Below are 18,350 nucleotides of genomic sequence, written 5' to 3' on the forward strand. Positions count from 1 at the left end.
AGATGAGTTGGCCCCAGGAGCAGCCCTCCTGGGGGTGCCCAGCCCCTCAGCTGGTAGCTCACCCCTCAGTTGGGTGCTGCCCATTGGCACAAACCATTTCAAACTGACCTCCTCCTGGGCAAACCCCTCCACCCAAATCAAAGTCTACCCAGACTCCTTCCGTGACACCCCTTCCTCTCTTCTTTCCCAGGGCTAGCCTGTGCCCTTGGTGTACACTGGACCGATCATCACAACTTCTTCTTCTATTCACTTAACCGGACGCTGAAGGATAAAGTTGGTACTTTACTGCTGGGATGGGAGTCGCCTAAGCTCGGGGCTCTCAGATCGTGTCCTTCTTCAGCTTAGCCAAGAGCACGTGACTGACAGTCCCGTGGCTTTTAGGGGACCAGAGCTGTGCAGACAGAGTGGGTGGCTTGCTAGCTGTGGTGTAACCCCAAGGCTGTGTCTCTGATCTGTCATGTTTCTTAAAGATGATGTCCACGGGGACAGAGCCCCATCTGGCTTACAGGGCTCCTTAGGCAGTGAGGGTAAAAAAAGGGGGGGCTTGGTTCCAGCATGTGTCTGCAATCAGTGTGGTTTCAGGCCAGTCGCTTGATGCCCCGATCCCCTGTTTTCTCCTCCAAAGCAGAAAACCACTCAGTTACACCATCCTTGCGTACTGCACGCATTAGTCGTGAATAGCAAAATCCAGTTTCTCTACGTGAAGGTTCTTTTGAAGTTGAAAGGCACTTAAGAAATATGAGTGGTGGTGATTTGTTTTTGACAAACTCAGGGGGGCAGTTCCACAAGCAAATTCACTTTGTGTGGATTCCTTGAGCTAACACTATGCTGTCCTTCAGAGTTATACTCAGAAGTAATGTTTAAAAACTCACAAAGGAAGACTTTCTTTCCTGCCATCCCTCTCCCAGGAAACCTGGCTTCTAATCTTCACTTCTGTACTGACTGGCTCTTGTGACTTTGGGCAAGTCACTTGTTTCTCTGCCTTATTCTGCTCATCTGTAAAATGTGGGTTCTAATAGGACCCACCTCATAGGATCCCTGTGAGAATTAAATGAAATAAAGCCCGTAAAGTGTCTGCTCTGGGGCTTAGCACCTAGTAAGTACTCATTCAGTGTTCCTGCTCATGCTCAGTCACTCAGTCCTGTGGGACTTTTTTGCGATCCCATGGACTGTAGCCCTCCAGGCTCCTCTGTCCATGGGATTCTGCAGGAGAATACGGAGGTGGATTGCCATTTCCTTCTCCAGGGAATCTTTCCAATGCTAAGATCAAACCCATGTCTCCCGCTTGGCAGGCGGATTCCTTACCACTGACCCACCGGGGAAGCCCCGATCCCTGTTAACTGTAGTATAATAATCATATAACTTGTTATATTATCCTGAGGAAGGAGACAGCATGGCACAGACAGGAGAGAGATGGTGAGTCCAGACAGGCAGACCAGTCTGGGTCTCAAGTCGTCCGGGTGGCGGTGATGGGTGGGGACAGGGGTCCGGGGGCGGCCTGGTGAGCGGCGTCCTCCCCTCTAGACCCCGAGGGCGTGTGGCCGTGCGCCGCGCCCATCGTGGTGTCTCAGCTCAGTCCCTGCTCTTCCTACCTGGTGCTGGCCTGCGAGGACGGCGTGCTCTCGCTCTGGGACCTGGCGCAAGGTAAGCCGAGCCCCGCGCTCCCCCGCTGCGCCTCCGTTACACACCCTGACCTGCCCGGGTTAACACTTCCTCCCTTCCGCGCCAGTGCTGACTGGTCCCCGTCCTTGGGTTTGGTTCCCCCACATATTTAGAAGGGGTCCTCCTGAATGGGGCTCCCTTCTCCCCGTGGGCGTTGGCTAGGAATCCCTTTCTGTAGGCAATGTTAGTTAAAACACGGACAGCCTAGTGGACAGGCTGCCTTCACTCTGAAGGATGCTCGCTGCCTGGGTTTTGTTTGGTTTTTCTTCTGGTTGGGTCTTTACTGCAGCACACAGGCTTCTCTAGTTGCCCCGCGGGCTGTGGGATCTTAGTTCCCTAACCGGAGATCAAACCCGGCATCCCCTGCCCTGGAAGGTAGGTTCTTAGCCACTGGACTACCAGGGAAGCCCCTCAGTGCTTGGTTTTGCCTCCTGTCCCTCACACACTCGCTGGTCACAGACCTCGGGCTCATGGCTGCCTCCCTCTGCCCCTTGCCTGACCTGCTCATGCCCTCCTTTCCTCCAGGACTCACTCTTGGAGTTGTGGCTCTTCCTGAAAATTGCTTCTGCCAAAGCATCCACTTCCTGAAATACTTCCTAGTCCACAAAGGACAGAATGTGTATCCCGAGGGCTCAGTGAAATGCCACATGAAATGCGTGGTGCTGTGTACAGACGCGTCTCTCCATCTGGTGACAGCTTCGGCGATCCAGAACTCCACCATCAGTCTGCTGGTGGAGAGGTGGGTGGTTGGGGGAAGGGCGAGGTACATGATCTGCCAGACATAGTGCCCTATTTAATAGTAAAAAACTGAAACAACCTCTCAGACTAGAGTTCACTTTCCCTCTGGTCATCACTGTCTCAGTGAGCTTCTCAGAATCACTAAAGTCTTTTATTGGGTTGGCCGAAAAGTTCATTTGGGTTTATTTTCTGTAACATTTTATGGAAAAACGCAAATGAAATTTTTGGCCAACCCTATACTCATATATATATATATATATATATATATATATATACACTCATATATATATATGAATTCTATGTATATAAATTGTGTGTTGGCACAAATGACATCTTTCCTATCCCACGTGACCAAGAAAAGGGTCATTTTTGCCAAAATATTGTTTGTAATCAGTTTCTACAAAGGCCTCCCTCTTTTAAATTGGGAAATATTTTATGCATGCAAATAACCTGTATAGTATGCGTGAGGGTGTGTATTTAGCATACATATGGGGCGGGGGTGGGAATGCCACTGTCCCTATCACCAAGCTTGAGAAATAGATCATCTCCAGTTAAGTTAAGGCTCTCTGTGTGCCTCTCCTGGATCACATCCTTCTCTCCTCCACCTCAAAAGTGGTTGTTGTTCAGTCGCTAAATAGTGTCTAACTCTCTGCAACCCCATGGACTGCAGCATGCCAGGCTTCTCTGTCCTTCACCATCTCTCAGAGTTTGCTCAAAGTCATGTCCATTGAGTCAATGATGCCATCCAACCATCTCATCCTCTGTCATCCCCTTCTCCTCCTGCCCTCAATCTTTCCCAGCATCAGGGTCTTTAATGAGTCGGCTCTTCACATTAGGTGGCCAAATTATTGGAGCTTCAGCCTCAGCATCAGTCCTTCCAATGAATATTCAGGGTTGATTTTAATTATCTATTGCTGCATATAACAAACCACTCCACAATTTAGTGACTTAAGGAAACAGTCACCATTTAGCCTCTGATGCTATAGGTCAGCACTTGGGGCAGGGCTCAGTTGGACAGTACCTGCTCTGGGCTTGCCTTGACTCTCACAGATGCCCATGGGCAAGGGGCCGACTAGCGGGGCTTACTCACATACAGGTGGCTGGCAGCTGGTGGCCAAGGCACTCCTCCTTGCAGCCTCTCCTGCAGGCTGTCTCACGCTCCTCAGTAAACCTCAGGGCTCCCAGCTGCCGTTGAGGCTCACTGAGGCTTTCCAAGCCTTGTGCACTGCTTGTGTTACACTGGACACAGCATGTCATCTGGCCGTGCGCACATTTAAGCAGTGGAAAAGCAGACTCCACATTTTCCCCCTTGATTGATTTATTTTAATTGAAGGATAATTACAGTATTGTGTTGGTTTCTGCCATACATCAACGTGGATCAGCCATAGGTATACATATGTCCCCTCCCTCGTGAGCCTCCCTCCCACCTCCCATTCCATCCCACCTCTCTAGGTTGTCACAGAGCCTTGGTTTGAGTTCCCTGAGTCATACAGCAAACTCCCAGTGGCTATCTATTTTATATACCCTAGTGTATATGTATCCGTGCAAACCTCTCCATTCATCCCACCCTCTCCTTCCCCACCCTGTGTCACAAGTCTGTTCTCTTTGTCTGTGTCTCCATTGCTGCACTGTAAATAGGTTCATCAGACCATCTTTTTAATTCCATATATATGCATTAATGTACAATATTTGTTTTTCTCTTTCGGACTTACTTCACTCTGTATAATAGACTCTACCTTTTTTTAAATGGGAGTTACTGCCAAATATTATGTCTAATTTTTTTTCAATCTACCACACTGTTTTCCTAAATTCATCATTTCTTTGTTTTCCTTCAAGAATTAACCACATTCATATGAGTGTATCTCCAAGCCATATACAGTCTAGCTGCGCATATTTTAGGGAACTTGCTAATGGGATCATATTCTGTGTGTTCTCCAATTTGTTTTCCATTGCCATTTATTCTGTGACTTGCTTTGCAGTATTGTTCAGGAGAATGGTGCATGTTGTGTGCAGCGCCAGCTCTTTTATTTTCATTGCTATATAGTATCCCATCATATAATGTAACACAATTACTTAAGCACTCTCCCACCAATGGATATTTAGATGGTACCTCCTGATGCTTCTAGAGAAGAACTTGTCTGTATTGGATATAGGTATATGCCTGGGAGAGGATGGCAAAACTTGAAAGCTCCCCGAGTCTGGATGTCTGTATGTCTGTTTGCTACAGGCCGGTGAAGTGCCTGGATGAAGCCATCTGTGCTGTGGCCCCGGTCCAAGCCTTACCTGGCATGGTAGGTTCCTCAGGCCCCTCATTCTTCTTTAGTGAATGTGTTCATTATTCCTTCTCAAAAATCTCTGCTGAAGGCCTGTTGTGTGCTGGGCACTAGAGCAGCTTTGGGCACAGATTGGGAGGAGAAAGCCCCTGCCCTCGTGGAGCTCCCAGTTCAGTGGGGAAGACAGGTGAGCCCCGGCAGGCGGCTTCTTTACCGCTGCTGCCACAGCTCCACAGGAGCAGACACCTGCTTTCCTGCTCCCCCCGAACGGCTCCAGCTGGGTCCAGAGGCTGGGTGCCCAAGGTGAATAAATTCCCCATTTGTTTTTTATTTCTAGCTGCCTCTCTTATTTCACACTGGGATGAGTGGCAGACTGGAGAAGTCCCCACTCACCCTCTCTGCTCCCCAGGTGCTGACCTTTTCCAGAGACGGCTCTGTGCTCCTCATGGACGTGGCCAAGCCGCAGATCGTCTGCTCCTTTGCTCTCCCCAGATCCTACTCCCTGGCGGCCCCCTGGAACCCAGTGCTTGTCATGTCTTTACACCACCCGGGTTTCCTGCTCCGAGGTACGGAGGGGGCCCGTGAGGGCTGCTGCCCAGACCTGCGGCCTGCTGACCACCCCCAGCTCTCTCAGTCCTCGCATAAAGCTAGGGTGACCCCGTCCAGTCTCCTCCCCACTCCTCATCCCAGCCCCCCCCAGGCCAGGACACCGCCACTCAGTCCTCACTGGCGCTTAGATAAAATGCTGGGCAAGTCTCCCGTCTGGACTCCTGCTGCTCCAGGTCACGTGAGGCCCTCTTAGCCCAACCCCAGTGATCCAGGCTTTGTAAGCAGAGAGCAGCCCCCTCGCACCCACCCTGACCGCAAGGTGCACGGAAAAGGTAATCACTGTAACAGAACACCATGTTCCTGTTTCATCCCAGGAGACCATCCAGATGAAATTGGATCTGCCAGCAAAGCTGAAGACACCCCAAATTCTATTTTCTATTTTAATTTTGAGGACTACCCACTCCTAGAAAACTTGTCAAGAAACTGCACCATTCCTCAAGCTAGCATATTGGACCACCCGACATTTGCCCGGGCACTGCCCCTGGAGGAGAGATGCGAGAAATTCTTCCAAAAGAGGTAAAGTTCTGGGCCTCTGCACCGGGGGTGGTCTCTGGACCATGGAATAAGTAGTTTGCTTGATCATAAGATCCTTTTTGGCATTTAAACCCCACTCAGGTTGGAAGAAAAGGAATAATGAATTCAGGCTGATAGAAAAGAAAGGCTTCAAGCTGGTGTTTTCTTCCTGTCAAGGCTGTGTTTTTCTTGTTGCTTTTTCAATTCTTTTTTTTTTTTTAAGTCGATTTGGATTATCAGACATGATCGTCTAAGACAGGGGTTGCAAACGACAGCCAGATTTGGCCCACTGCCTGTTTTTGTGACTAGAATTTCACTGGAAAACACCACGCCCACTGCTTTATGTCTCATCTGCTTATGTAAGAGTTACAGAGGAGCTGAGCAGCTGCAGCAGAGACGCTATGACCCACAAAGCCTAAATCACTTCCTAGCTGGCCTTGTTGAGATGTTTGCCAGCCCCTTGTCTGAGCCCGCTTTCCTTTCTCCATCATCCATAGAAACCATTACGTGACACACCTCTCCTCTTTCCCCGTTTGTAACCCCCAGTTCCAAGGGGACTCTGCTTGTGTTCCTTCCTGCTATAAAAGCATCACTAATGGTATGCAGTCCATTCTGAGAAAGCAGGGGTCTCTCTTTTTTAAAAATTTTCATTCATTTACTTATTTATTTCTGGCTGCGCTGGGTCTTCCTTGCTGCACACGGGACTTTCTCTAGTTGTGGTGTGAGGGCTTCTCATTGCCGTGGCTTCTCTCGTGGTGGAGCACGGGCTCTAAGCGCATGGGCTTCGGTAGTTGCAGTCCCGGGCTCTAGAGTGAGTGCTCAGTAGTTGAAGCCCGCGGGCTTAGTTGCTCTGAGGCATGTGGAATCTCCCCTGACCAGGGATCAAATCTGTGTCCCCTGCATTGGCAGGCAGATTCTTAACCACTGGATCACTGGACAAGTCCAGCTGGGGTCTCTTCTAATCCATCCACAACATTATATCGGATAATGAAGGATGTGTGATGTTTTTTCTTTGTATTTTTCCTATTTGCAACTTTTCTACCCAACATATGGATGTTTTTGGAAAATTTCAAACAATGGCTTAAAAAAGAAAGTCGAGAGAATGAGGTTGGGTCATGGCTGTAGTGGGGCCATTTTCCTGGATTGAGGGAGATTCCTGGTGCTCTTGCTTGATAAGGCTTCCTGGTGCTCTTGCTTGATAAGGCTCCCCTTTCTGTCCTCTCTGTCTAACCCCCTCCTTTCACTGGCCCAGGAAGAGTGAGCCTTCCCACTTCACCCAAAATCCAACTGACTGCCCTCCCCGTGGGAAGGGACCAGAGGCCAGTGGCTCCAGCTCCGGGCAGCTCACCTCCTGCCTGGCAGCCGAGGACCTGAGCAACTCATGATGCCTTAGCCCCTGACCATTTCCTCCCTTAGTCAGGGCGCAGGTGGACATTACCACTCAGACATCTGCTTAACTAACCCTGCTTAGCCTGATAAGTTTGCTCCTCATGTAGTGCTACTACCATAACAGAGTAATTACCCACTGCAAAAATGTTACTCATTATTTCTCAGTTTTATGTTATTGTTCAGCTGCTCAGTTATGTCTGACTCTGCAACCCCATGGACTGCAGCACACCAGCCTTCCCTGTCTTTCACCATCTCCCAGAGTTTGCTCAAACACATGTCCATTGAGTCAGTGATGCCATCCGGCCATCTCATCCTCTGTTGCCCTCTTCACCTTCTGGCCTCAATCTTCCCCAGCATCAGATTGTTTTCCAGTGAGTCAGCTCTTTGCATCATGTGGCCAAAGTATTGAAGCTTCAGCTTCAGCATCAATCCTTCCAATGAATATTCAGGGCTGATTTCCTTTAGAATTGGCTGGTTGGATCTCCTTGCTGTCCAAGGGGCTCTGCAGAGTCTTCTCCCACACCACAGGTCAGAAGCATCAATTCTTCAGTGCTCAGCCTTCTACGCTTTATATATATATATGCACTTATAGAAATTTGGGAAACAGGACAATAAATGGACTTTAATTTCTTTATTAAATTAAATAATAATTTAATTATTATTTAAGTTAATATCACCCCAACCCCCCAGATCCCAGCGCTGCCATTAATGCATCAGTACATTTCTTTAAGCTTTTATCATTAGCATTTTTACTATGTTGAGATCATGTTCACTTTTTTCATCTGGCTTTATGTCACTCCAGAATACAACTTAATGACTTTTAATTTTAAGAAAACCTTCCTTGTTGCTTTGGTTTTTAATGTCTATGTACATAAATTTCCATGGGAAGGGTGTCTATAATATCCTTCCCCACTCCCCCATGGCTGGGTCTGCTCCCTTAAGAAGGCAGTCCCTTCTGCCCTGACCCCCTCCAGTCTCCAGAGACCCATCCTGGCCCCCATAGGGTATAGAAGGTGTTCCTCTATATCCCCTTCCCAACCGTGTCTCTTCCTTTATCAACATATCTTAGCTCCTAGGTCCCACACCCTAGCCCCTCCCCAGGAGCGACTGCAGAAGCGGGTCGGGTAGAAGGGCTTGCCTTCCCAGGGAACCTTCTGCTGGGAAGTGGGCCGGAGTCAGCATGGCTGACCAGGTAGGGGGCTGAGGGGCCAGGTGCAGGGCTCAGGGGTGAGCGAGCAGTGAGAGCTTGGGGAAGGGAAAAGCTCAGGGAAGTGCTCCCTCGGTCCAAGGACCCAGCAGGAGCCGGGAGGGGTTGCATGCTGTGGTTGCGGCAGCTCAGCTTGAAAGGGCATTTACTTGGGCCTGATCACAGGATTCGGTCCCAGAGATAAATTAGGAAACACTGATTTAGACAAGGCATTTCCGGTTCCCTGGTGGCTCAGACAGTAAAGAATCTGCCTGCAGTGCAGGAGACCCAGGTTCAATCCCTGGGTCAGGAAGGTCCCCTGGAGAAGGGAATGGCAAACCCACTCCAGTACCCTTGCCTGAAAAATCCCATGGACAGAGGAGCCTCCTGACAGGCTACATCCATAGCGTCACAAAGAGTCAGACATGACTGAGCGACTGATGCCTCCACTTTCCCTGTTCTGCTTGCTCTGAGGTCTGATGTCTGGGGCTTTTCCAAAGAGTATCCTGCCTCCAATACTTTATTATGTTAAATAGACCTCAGTTTCGAAAAAAGTCAGTAAGCATTTATATTCCCACAACCTAGATTCTGTCATTAACATTTTTCTGTCATTAACATTTTACTCTCATTGTTTCTTGCACATAAATATGTTCAAGGATTTTAATCATTTTTTTGGTCTCTGTTTACTTCTTGTGACTGAAACAGTTTCCCTTGGCCCAAAAACTAGGTGAAACTTTAAGGCAATGGATTTATGCGGCAATAGATTCAGAGTTCAAACTTGAGATAGTCTGTCCAAAATGTTTTTGCAAAACGTGCACTTGGGACTTTTATAAATAGCCAGAGTGAAACTAAAGCAGGCCTTTTGGAATTGGGAAGAAGGCCAGTTAGCCCCCAGTGTGCCACTGCCCGCCCCTTCCCCAGACCTGGCTTCTGTTCCCATCCCTCCTGGGCCTCCAGGGCACCATTCCCATCTGGTACCACTCCCTGATGTCAGGTCTGCCGTCTTGGCTGGATCAGACTTTTGATCACAAGACAGAAATTTTAGGACACAGGAAGCTGCTAGAAACAGCCCCCTCACCCCTCTTTCTTCCCTCCATGCCCTCTTTATTCCCTGTAGCCAAGCAGAAGGTGGGCTTCTGGGCTGACCCAACAGTCCCACGTCCACAGAGCACACACTCCCTTGGCAAGGGATTGGGCAGATCCCATGTGGACACCAGATGACATTTCTCTTGAGGGTGGAGGAAGAATACACCCACTGCCCCATCTTCATTGTCCCTAGGAGGGAAATTGTGGGCCCGTCCTAACCTTCCTTTGCCTTTCTTTTATTATTATTAATTGATTAATTAATATATTTATTTTACTTTGGCTGTGCTGGGTCTTTGTTGCTATACCCAGGCTTTCTTTAGCTGTCGTGAGTAGGGGCTTCTCTCCAGCTGCGGTGCACACGGGCTTTAGCTGCCCCGCAGCATGTGGAATCTCCCCAGACCAGGGATTGAATCCGTGTCCCCTGCATTGGCAGGCAAACTCTTAACTACTGCACCACCAGGGAAGCTCTGCTTTTCTCGAGAAACAGAGGGACAAACCTCTGGAAAATTATTTATAGACCCGTAGACCCCACATATGCAGGCTGTAAGGCTACTGGAATTCAGAGGTCTTGCCTGAGGCCTTACAGATATTCCGTCTGCTCTACCACTTTGCAGATGGACAGCCCATCTTTTTGGAAGTTGGATGCACACACATTGCTTCAAAACAATAGACTACAGTCATATTTGTTATGCCATCATGGGCAAGGAAAACCCTTTCTTTGCCTGATGGTGGAGGGAGAGTGTCTGGAGCGCCAGGGAGGGCTGTCCCCAGGGACAGTCAGTACCTAGCCTCAGGGGGCCAGGTGTCCTTCCGGGTCCCTCCTCACTGCTGAACACCGGCACTCAGCCCAAGGAAAGGGCACTGGTGCCACGGGAGCCACCTGCCCAGCTTCCACGCGCTCTCCACACCTCTGCTGTGCCCTTGGTGGATAAACTTGCCTCCCACTTCCCAGAGCACCCAGGACCTTGGCTGCCTTCTCACCCCAGTCACCCCCACCCCCATACCCCATCTCCCTCCTGATTCAGAGAAAGCGGCCTCCTGCTCATACCCACGGCTATCTCCTCCCCCAGGCACCCAGACCTTCTTGTCCATTGGGCTGGTGACCTCTTCCCTCCATTGTCTTAGTCACAGGCATGTGTCCCCACTGCATTCCCGAGTTAGGAAACAAGCCAGCGCCTTCCCAGTTCTGAGCCGCCTTATTCCTCTTCCACCCAGAGCCCAGCTCCCAGTGACTACACCCCACTCCTGAAGCCCTCTTCCCCCATCTGTGCCCTGGCCCACTACAGACTCCACCATGGGGGTCACTCTGGCCCCATTTCTCAGCCAACATCCTTCCACAGTCATTTTTGTGAGTTTTTCTGTGGGATAAATTGGAGGTGGGCTTTCAGAGTTACAGGGGAGGTACGTCTGAAAGGGCAGATTCACCCTGCATCCTTAACCCCCTCCCTCGACTGGCCAAGAAATGAGGGACAAAACTCATAGTTCGTAACTAATTTAATTTGGAAATTAAGGAGGTTGAGCATCTTTATGTTATATCTATTCTATCTTTCTCTGTCTCCTTCTGCAAATTGACCTGGCTCTTTTTCTCATGGCTGAGTTCTTTTTAATTTATTTATGTATATGGCTCTGCCAGGTCTTAATTGTGGAACATGGGATCTGGTTCTCTGACCAGGGATCGAACACAGGCTCCCTGCACTTGGTGCGGGAAGTCTTAGCCACTGGGCCACGAAGGAAGTCCTCATTTTCTTTTGATTTTAAAGAGTTCTTTGTTAATTAATACATTGTAAATCATTTTGCCTGATTTGTCTTTCAGTTCAGTTCAGTTCAGTTGCTCAGTCGTGTCTGACTCTTTGCGACCCCATGAATCGCAGCACACCAGGCCTCCCTGTCCATCGCCAACTCCCGGAGTTCACTCAGACTCACGTCCATCAAGTCAGTGATGCCATCCAGCCATCTCATCCTCGGTCGTCCCCTTCTCCTCCTGCCCCCAATCCCTCCCAGCATCAGGGTCTTTTCCAATGAGTCAACTCTTCTCATGAGGTGGCCAAAGTACTGGAGCTTCAGTTTTAGCATCATTCCTTCCAAAGAAATCCCAGGGCTGATCTCCTTCAGAATGGACTGGTTGGATCTCCTTGCAGTCCAAGGGACTCTCAAGAGTATTCTCCAACACCACAGTTCAAAAGCATCAATTCTTCAGCACTCAGCCTTCTTCACAGTCCAACTCTCACATCCATACATGACCACTGGAAAAACCATAGCCTTGATTAGACAGACCTTAGGCAGCAAAGTAATGTCTCTGCTTTTGAATATACTATCTAGGTTGGTCATAACTTTCCTTCCAAGGAGTAAGCGTCTTTTAATTTCATGGCTGCAATCATCATCTGCAGTGATTTTGGGGCCCCCCAAAATAAAGTCTGACACTGTTTCCACTGTTTCCTCATCTATTTCCCATGAAGTGATGGGAGCGGATGCCATGATCTTAGTTTTCTGAATGTTGAGCTTTAAGCCAACTTTTTCACTCTCCACTTTCACTTTCATCAAGAGGCTTTTTAGTTCCTCTTCACTTTCTGCCATAAGGGTGGTGTCATCTGCATATCTGAGGTTATTGATATTTCTCTCGGCAATCTTGATTCCAGCTTGTGTTTCTTCCAGTCCAGCGTTTCTCATGATGTTGGTTAGGAGTAATTTTGGTTGCCTGTTTAGCCAAACAGAAGTTGTGGAGTGAGATGTTTCCCCTTCTTCCCTCAGGCTTTGCTGATGGGTGGTATGTAACTGAATCACTTTGCTGTTCAGCAATAATTCACACAACATTGTAGATCAACTATTCTTCAGTTTTAAAAAATGAAAAGAATTAACCTTTCCTGAGCACCTGCTGTGTACCAGGTACTATGCTAAGTAGTTTGAGGCCCATCTTGTTTCTTACTATGGTTAACTTTATCCCCACAGTACAGCCAGGAAGCTAACAGGCTTCCTGACAGGTCAAGTCGCCTGTCCAGGGTCACCAGGTTCTAAGTGAAGGAGCTGGGTTTGCACATGAGCTGTGAGGGGCCAAGGCCTGCACACCTTCTGCCTGCCCCCTGCCCACCAACTCCCACACACACCCCACACAGGGGAACTGAAAACTCCAAGGGTCATCAATAGGGAAAGAGAAAGAGGCAGACCTGAGTGTTGCCAAGAAGCAACCGCCAGGATACATGTTCAGTGAAAAAGGCAGGCAGTGTGCTGCACTCTTCCTTTTAAGTTTAAAATGAGAGATGATATGCATGTCTGTACTTGTGTGTCTGAACAGTTTTCAAGGATTTACAAGGAGCCATTCATTACAGTTTCTTCAGGAACAGAAAATAAGGGTCTGAGGTGAAAAGGAGGTTTACTTTTAATTGTATACCCACTTTTGAATCCTTTGCTTTTTTTTTTTTTTAAAGCAAAGCATAGGTTACTTACATTAAAAAAAAAAAATGCTTTAATGCACTGAGTACCAGACATCTCTGTGTGGCTGCCCCACTGGCAGAGCCGCAGAACATATCCAAACCTGTGGTCCTTGTCTTCCCCCCAGAAGTGTCCCTCTTCCCATTTGCTCTAAGCTTTTAAACGTTGTCCGCTCACTCAGGCGCCCGCGGTGGTGCCCTCCCCAGAAGGAAGGCCAGCTCTCTCCTGCCTGCTCCCCGTGGCCAGCTCTGCATGCAGCCTGAAGGGCGACCTGGGCTCTCTGATTCTGCCACGCTGACTGTGCATTTATGTTTTTAAAGACTCAGCTCCGAAATCTTATCCTCTGGGAGCACTCCCCAGGCAGGAGGTGCCCTCCTCTACAGCTCTCTTCTATTGCTTCTAACTGCCTCCTGTTACGAATGTTCTTTTCCTCTCGTCGCCTCACTAAACTGGGCTTCCCAGGTGGCACTAGTGGTAAAGAATCTGCCTGCCAATGCGGGAGACAGCAAGAGACAAGAGTTTGATCCCTGGATCAGGAAGATCCCCTGGAGTAGGAAATGGCAACCCATTCCAATATTCTTGCCTGGGAAATTCCATGGACAGAGGAGCCTGAAGGGCTAACAGTCCATGGGGTCGCAAAGAGTCGGACACGACTTAGTGACTGATCACCTCACTAAACTGGTGGTCGGGGAGAGGGCAGCTGTTTTAGTCACTTTGATCTTTCCAACACTTCCCCCAGTGCTGGTCACTAGTACGTGCTCAAGAAATGTGACATGTAACTAGTGGCATTCGGATGTATTTAACGCTGGTCCTGCAAATAGACTTTTAGATCATAAATTCACCTTCCATCTCTCCCATTATTCCTTCTGCAAAGCTGATTCAGGTACCTTCTGTGCACCAGGCTGAGTCCTGAGAACACAGACAGGAAGCAGACGTGTCATCTGGGGAGTTTCTCATATCAGCCCAGGGTGGTCAGGGTCTGCCCTGGGGACCTAGAAGCCCTGGGTGGGGGGTGGGGTGGGGGGGAATAGGGAGTGGGAGGACGCGGTACAAAGCTGGGTTCTCTCATCAATGGCCTGTCCCACACAGTATTCAGAACCTGGCGAAGTACAAGGTGAAAGAGGAAGAGCACTGGACCCGGCTGCGGAGGTATTCCTTGCTTCTCCAAAAAGAGGACCTTAAGAAGTGATCGGGCTGCGGCCCTAGGCTCCGAAGAGGTTGGCAGCAGGCAGGCTTTGCCCTGAACGCTCTGAGATCAAGAGACAAGACAAAGGGCTGCAGCTCAGTAGGCCTCAGGGGCCTGCCTTGCAGTCTGGGACCTCTGCAAGCCAGCAAGGGGAGAGACATGATTTTGGGGTGGCAGGGTGGTGGGGGGCCTTCAACCTATAAGCCACTTGTCAGAATGCTCAGGAGAGCAGATGTCACCTAAATAAACAGTGATATTGTTTCCAGACTCCAAAGCTGCTGTGGTGTGTATCCTTCGTTCCCACTCAGTCCAGACCCCCAGCAGGCCCCAGACAATGAGGTCAGCCAGAGTCCCAGGCCTGGTGAGGCCGTTTGCCTCATAGGCCCACAAGGAGAGCAGAAGCCACTCTGCTCAAATAAGCAAGACACCCAGTCCACCGGGCTCTGTATGCCCCCCTTTTCTCTTGGCCCACTTGTTTGCCCTCTCTTTTCTGTTTCATAACCTTTGTGGAATCACTCTGGAGAGGCTGAGGCTCAGAGTGGTTGATTGCCTAAGGTCACACAGGTGTGAGAGGCAAAGTGGGTGCACGCAGGAATTTTGCCACTGCTGCCTCTTGTCTGCTGCCTGGGAACCCTAGAGGAGACTTGGGGGATTGGGGGCCCAGGAGGGAGGCGCAGAGGTACCTTTTTCTTTTCTAGAAACTGCACTTCCCAGGAAAATTGGGTGGAGTCAGTCCCCTGCCGCTCAGAGTTTAGGCCTGCCTCTCTGAGGACACCATGTGGTGCCTTTGAGAACTGCAGGTGGTTAGTGCACCCCAGCCTCTCCCAAGGCTGAATGCTTGCATGGTTTGTAACCAACCTAGACATCATATTAAAAAGCAGAGACATTACTTTGTCATCAAAGGTCTGTCTAGTCAAGGCTATGGTTTTTCCAGTAGTCATGTATGGATGTGAGAGTTGGACTATAAAGAAAGTTGAGCGCCAAAGAATTGATGCTTTTGAGCTGTGGTGTTGGAGAAGACTCTTGAGAGTCCCTTGGACTGCAAGCAGATCCAACCAGTCAATCCTAAAGGAAATCAGTCCTGAATATTCACTGGAAGGACTGATGTTGAAGCTGAAACTCCTATACTTTGACCACCTGATGTGCAGAACTCACTCATTTGAAAAGACCCTGATGCTAGAAAAGTTTGAAGATGGGAGGGGAAGGGGACAACAGAGGATGAAATGGTTGGATGGCATCACTGACTCAATGGACATGAATTTGAGTTGGTGATGGACAGGGAGGCCTGGTGTGCTGTAGTCCATGGGGTCACAAATAGTCGGACACGACTAAGTGACTGCACTGAACTGAGCTGTTTCTGTGTCCCCATCCACCTTCTCGCCTGAGTCATACACAGTCTTTGTTGGCATGACCCCTGCCTCATGGTAGGGGACATGACACCTGACTAGTTGAATGCCCCCTGGATGAAGAGATCCCCACCCGAGACACTCTGCCACTCGCCATCCTCACCATGAGAATGAAAACACAGCAGGAAAAAAACCCAAAACAACAGAACGCTCTACCGTACCCTTTTCCTCTACACAGTAGGCATGGTGGCTGGCAGGTCTCTCTGGGATGAGGAAGGAAAATTCAGGATGATCGTCTTGGCTTTACACGCCACCTAAATGTGATGGGGAACTGACATTTACTGACATTTACAGGGCATCTACTGGGGTCTCTGTATTTTAGATAAAAGCCTTAAGCCACTTTGTGAAATGTAAGTATGATTGTCCCCATCTAACAAAGAGGGAAATTGAGACTGCAGTCAAGACTTGGAACAATCTTATCAAATCCTGGTGGACTTTTTCAACAGCAAAAGTCAGAAACCCAACTCAAACGAACTTCAGCAACAAGGAGAATTTGTTGGCTCATGGAGTGTAAAAGTCTAGACATAATGCTTTCCATGTGGTTGCCCCCAGGTCAGGTTGTTTATTTTTGTTTTGTTTTGTTTTCATATCTGTTTTTCTTAATTTACTTATTTGGCTACACCAGGTCTTAGTTTCAGCATGCAGGATCTAGTTCCCTGACCAGGGATTGAACCTGGGTCCCCTGCATTGGGAGCATACAGTCTTAGCTACTGGACCACCAGGGAAGTCCCCACCCCCCAGTTTTGATTCCCTTTTTCAGGTAGGCCCTTCTGCTTGGGTTGCAAAATGACCACTAACAGCACCCACGGTGACTGTCCCTTTTTCAGTGGTTCCAGCAAAGTCCTGAGCCTGCTCCTCACTGGTCTGCACGTGGTCACGTCCCTGAACCACTCACTGTGATGACCATTTAAACCTGCACACGTGCCCATCCCTAGAGGGGCATGGAGGTCATGGCCACCAGAACTAAGGAAGGGAGAGCAGCATCTACAAAATACGGCTGTCTCACGGGAGCAATACATGTGGTCAGCAGGCAGCGGCAGGTCCCTGCCAGTGATGGCACTGGTGGCCCATGTGCTTTAGGAGCTTTATTTCAGACCCCTCAACACACATACATACTACTTGCTTGACAGGCTACAGCAAAGCCCAGATCTGTTGCGTACCACTCACCAATGTCGCCACCCAATGAACAGGTATACTTTGTTGTTGTTTAGTCGCTCAGTCATGTCCGACTTTTTGAGACCCCATGGACTGTACCCTGCCAGGCTCCTCTATCCATGAGGATTCTCCAGGCAAAGATACTGGAGTGGGTTGCCATGTCCTTCTCCAGGGGATTTTCTCAGGCCATGTCTCTTGCATCTCCTGCAGTGGCTGGTGGATTCTTTACCACTGCACCACCTGGGAAGCCGCAACCAGGTATACTAGCTTTGCGAAAATTTCCTTGTTCTTTTTCTGTGCTCCAGTGTCCTCATCTGTAAAATAGCTACAGGTGCCGCACCACCTGCCCACCTTGCCTGTGGATCTGAGGCTAAAATGACTCGAAATTAGTTGTTGGATTTATTTTTTAAAAACATTTTATTTTTTAGCAATATATATAAATAGCATTCTCCTTTAACCTTTTGACCTTTCCTCAGGGCATGTGCAATTCTATCTAGGTTCCTGAACCTGGATGGAACCCGCATTGGAAGCCTGGAGTCTTAACCACCAGGGAAGCGCCCCCAGTTGGTGAATTTAAAGCCTTAAACACAGCCCCGGCTCGTCTGGTTGCTCCGTATATACGTGCTTCTCCACCATGACAGTTCTGACCCCTGGGAGCTGCGAAGGCGGCCAGCGGCGACAAGAGCCGGGCAGGATCCGCCGCTGATGCCATCCTCCGCCCCACCCCCACCCCCACGCCCACCCCACTTCCAGCAGGCCTGCGCGCTGCCCGCTCCGGACCAGCCCCCCACGGTGAGGGGACGCGCCACCCAGCCCGTCTGTCCCTGCTCAGCTGTCGCATAGGCGATGCGCCCGCGGGGAAGCACACCGGCCCCGGAGTCACACCCAGGTCCCAGTCTCAACGCGGCCCCTGATCGTCCTCAACTTCCCATCCTCCAAACGGCCGCGCTAACGGCTTAGCTCAACAGGTTAGCAGAGAACTGACAGCGCGCCCTCGCCCAGGGCTCACCTACCCGGGAGCCGCTCTCTGCCCTCCTCCCGGTGGGTGCGAGCGGGGCCCCCCAGCAAGGGAGTGGGGTGCGGGAGGGGTGGGAGGCGCCGCTTCCCATCTCCAGCCCTCTTATTAGCGGGGACGTGTTAATGGAAATTCACACCCAGGTGCTAATAAACAGTGGGCCGCTCCTGGGCTGGAGAGAGAGGGGAGGCGCACCCCAGGGGAGGGGGCTGGCCGATGAGCCCTACTTATCTATGAAAAGACTTGCTAATAACTTTAATTCCCCATCCTAAACCACGGGGCCTTTACTATGCAAACAGATTTTTCTAAACTGGGCAGGGTCCTGGAGAAGACTTCCCACTCAGTTCCTTAGGGCCCTGGGAGGGAAGAGAGAGTTGGGGGCGGAGGCGCGGGAAAGGGGGCGGATCAGTGAAGGTGTGGGGTCCCGCCCCCTGCAGGGCCTCTGCTTTTGGATCCCACTCCCTACAACCAAATGCTGGCGAGGGTGCGCCAGGACTCCTGAATTACACACTGTGACCCCCACCCCACTCTGAGTTACTGCCCCTCCTGGCCTGGGCCAGAGCATTGGGAATGATCTCTGAAGTGGTTTCAAAACAAATCAATATCAACCTATAAATAGATAAACTGTGCTACACGCATGCAGTGGAATATTACTGAGCAAAAAATATAAATGAAGTACTGATACACGAGAAAATACGATGCTTTC

General features: G+C 49.8%; 1 protein-coding gene across 2 annotated transcripts in view; it reads left to right on the top strand.

The window, feature by feature from the left end:
- Positions 1 to 14,342, top strand: part of WDR93 (WD repeat domain 93) — a 49,931-nt gene extending 35,589 nt beyond the window's left edge. For both annotated transcript variants that reach the window (XM_069560300.1, XM_069560301.1), the window contains exons 11-17: positions 191 to 277; positions 1,525 to 1,644; positions 2,188 to 2,401; positions 4,628 to 4,691; positions 5,083 to 5,239; positions 5,597 to 5,798; positions 13,972 to 14,342. In XM_069560300.1, coding sequence (XP_069416401.1) covers positions 191 to 277; positions 1,525 to 1,644; positions 2,188 to 2,401; positions 4,628 to 4,691; positions 5,083 to 5,239; positions 5,597 to 5,798; positions 13,972 to 14,071 — 944 coding nt within the window. In that variant the 3' untranslated portion in view covers positions 14,072 to 14,342. The remainder of the gene's footprint in view (positions 1 to 190; positions 278 to 1,524; positions 1,645 to 2,187; positions 2,402 to 4,627; positions 4,692 to 5,082; positions 5,240 to 5,596; positions 5,799 to 13,971) is intronic.
- Positions 14,343 to 18,350: the final 4,008 nt, after the last annotated feature.

Source organism: Ovis canadensis, chromosome 18, assembly GCF_042477335.2.
Source record: "Ovis canadensis isolate MfBH-ARS-UI-01 breed Bighorn chromosome 18, ARS-UI_OviCan_v2, whole genome shotgun sequence".
Classification (NCBI taxonomy): domain Eukaryota; kingdom Metazoa; phylum Chordata; class Mammalia; order Artiodactyla; family Bovidae; genus Ovis; species Ovis canadensis.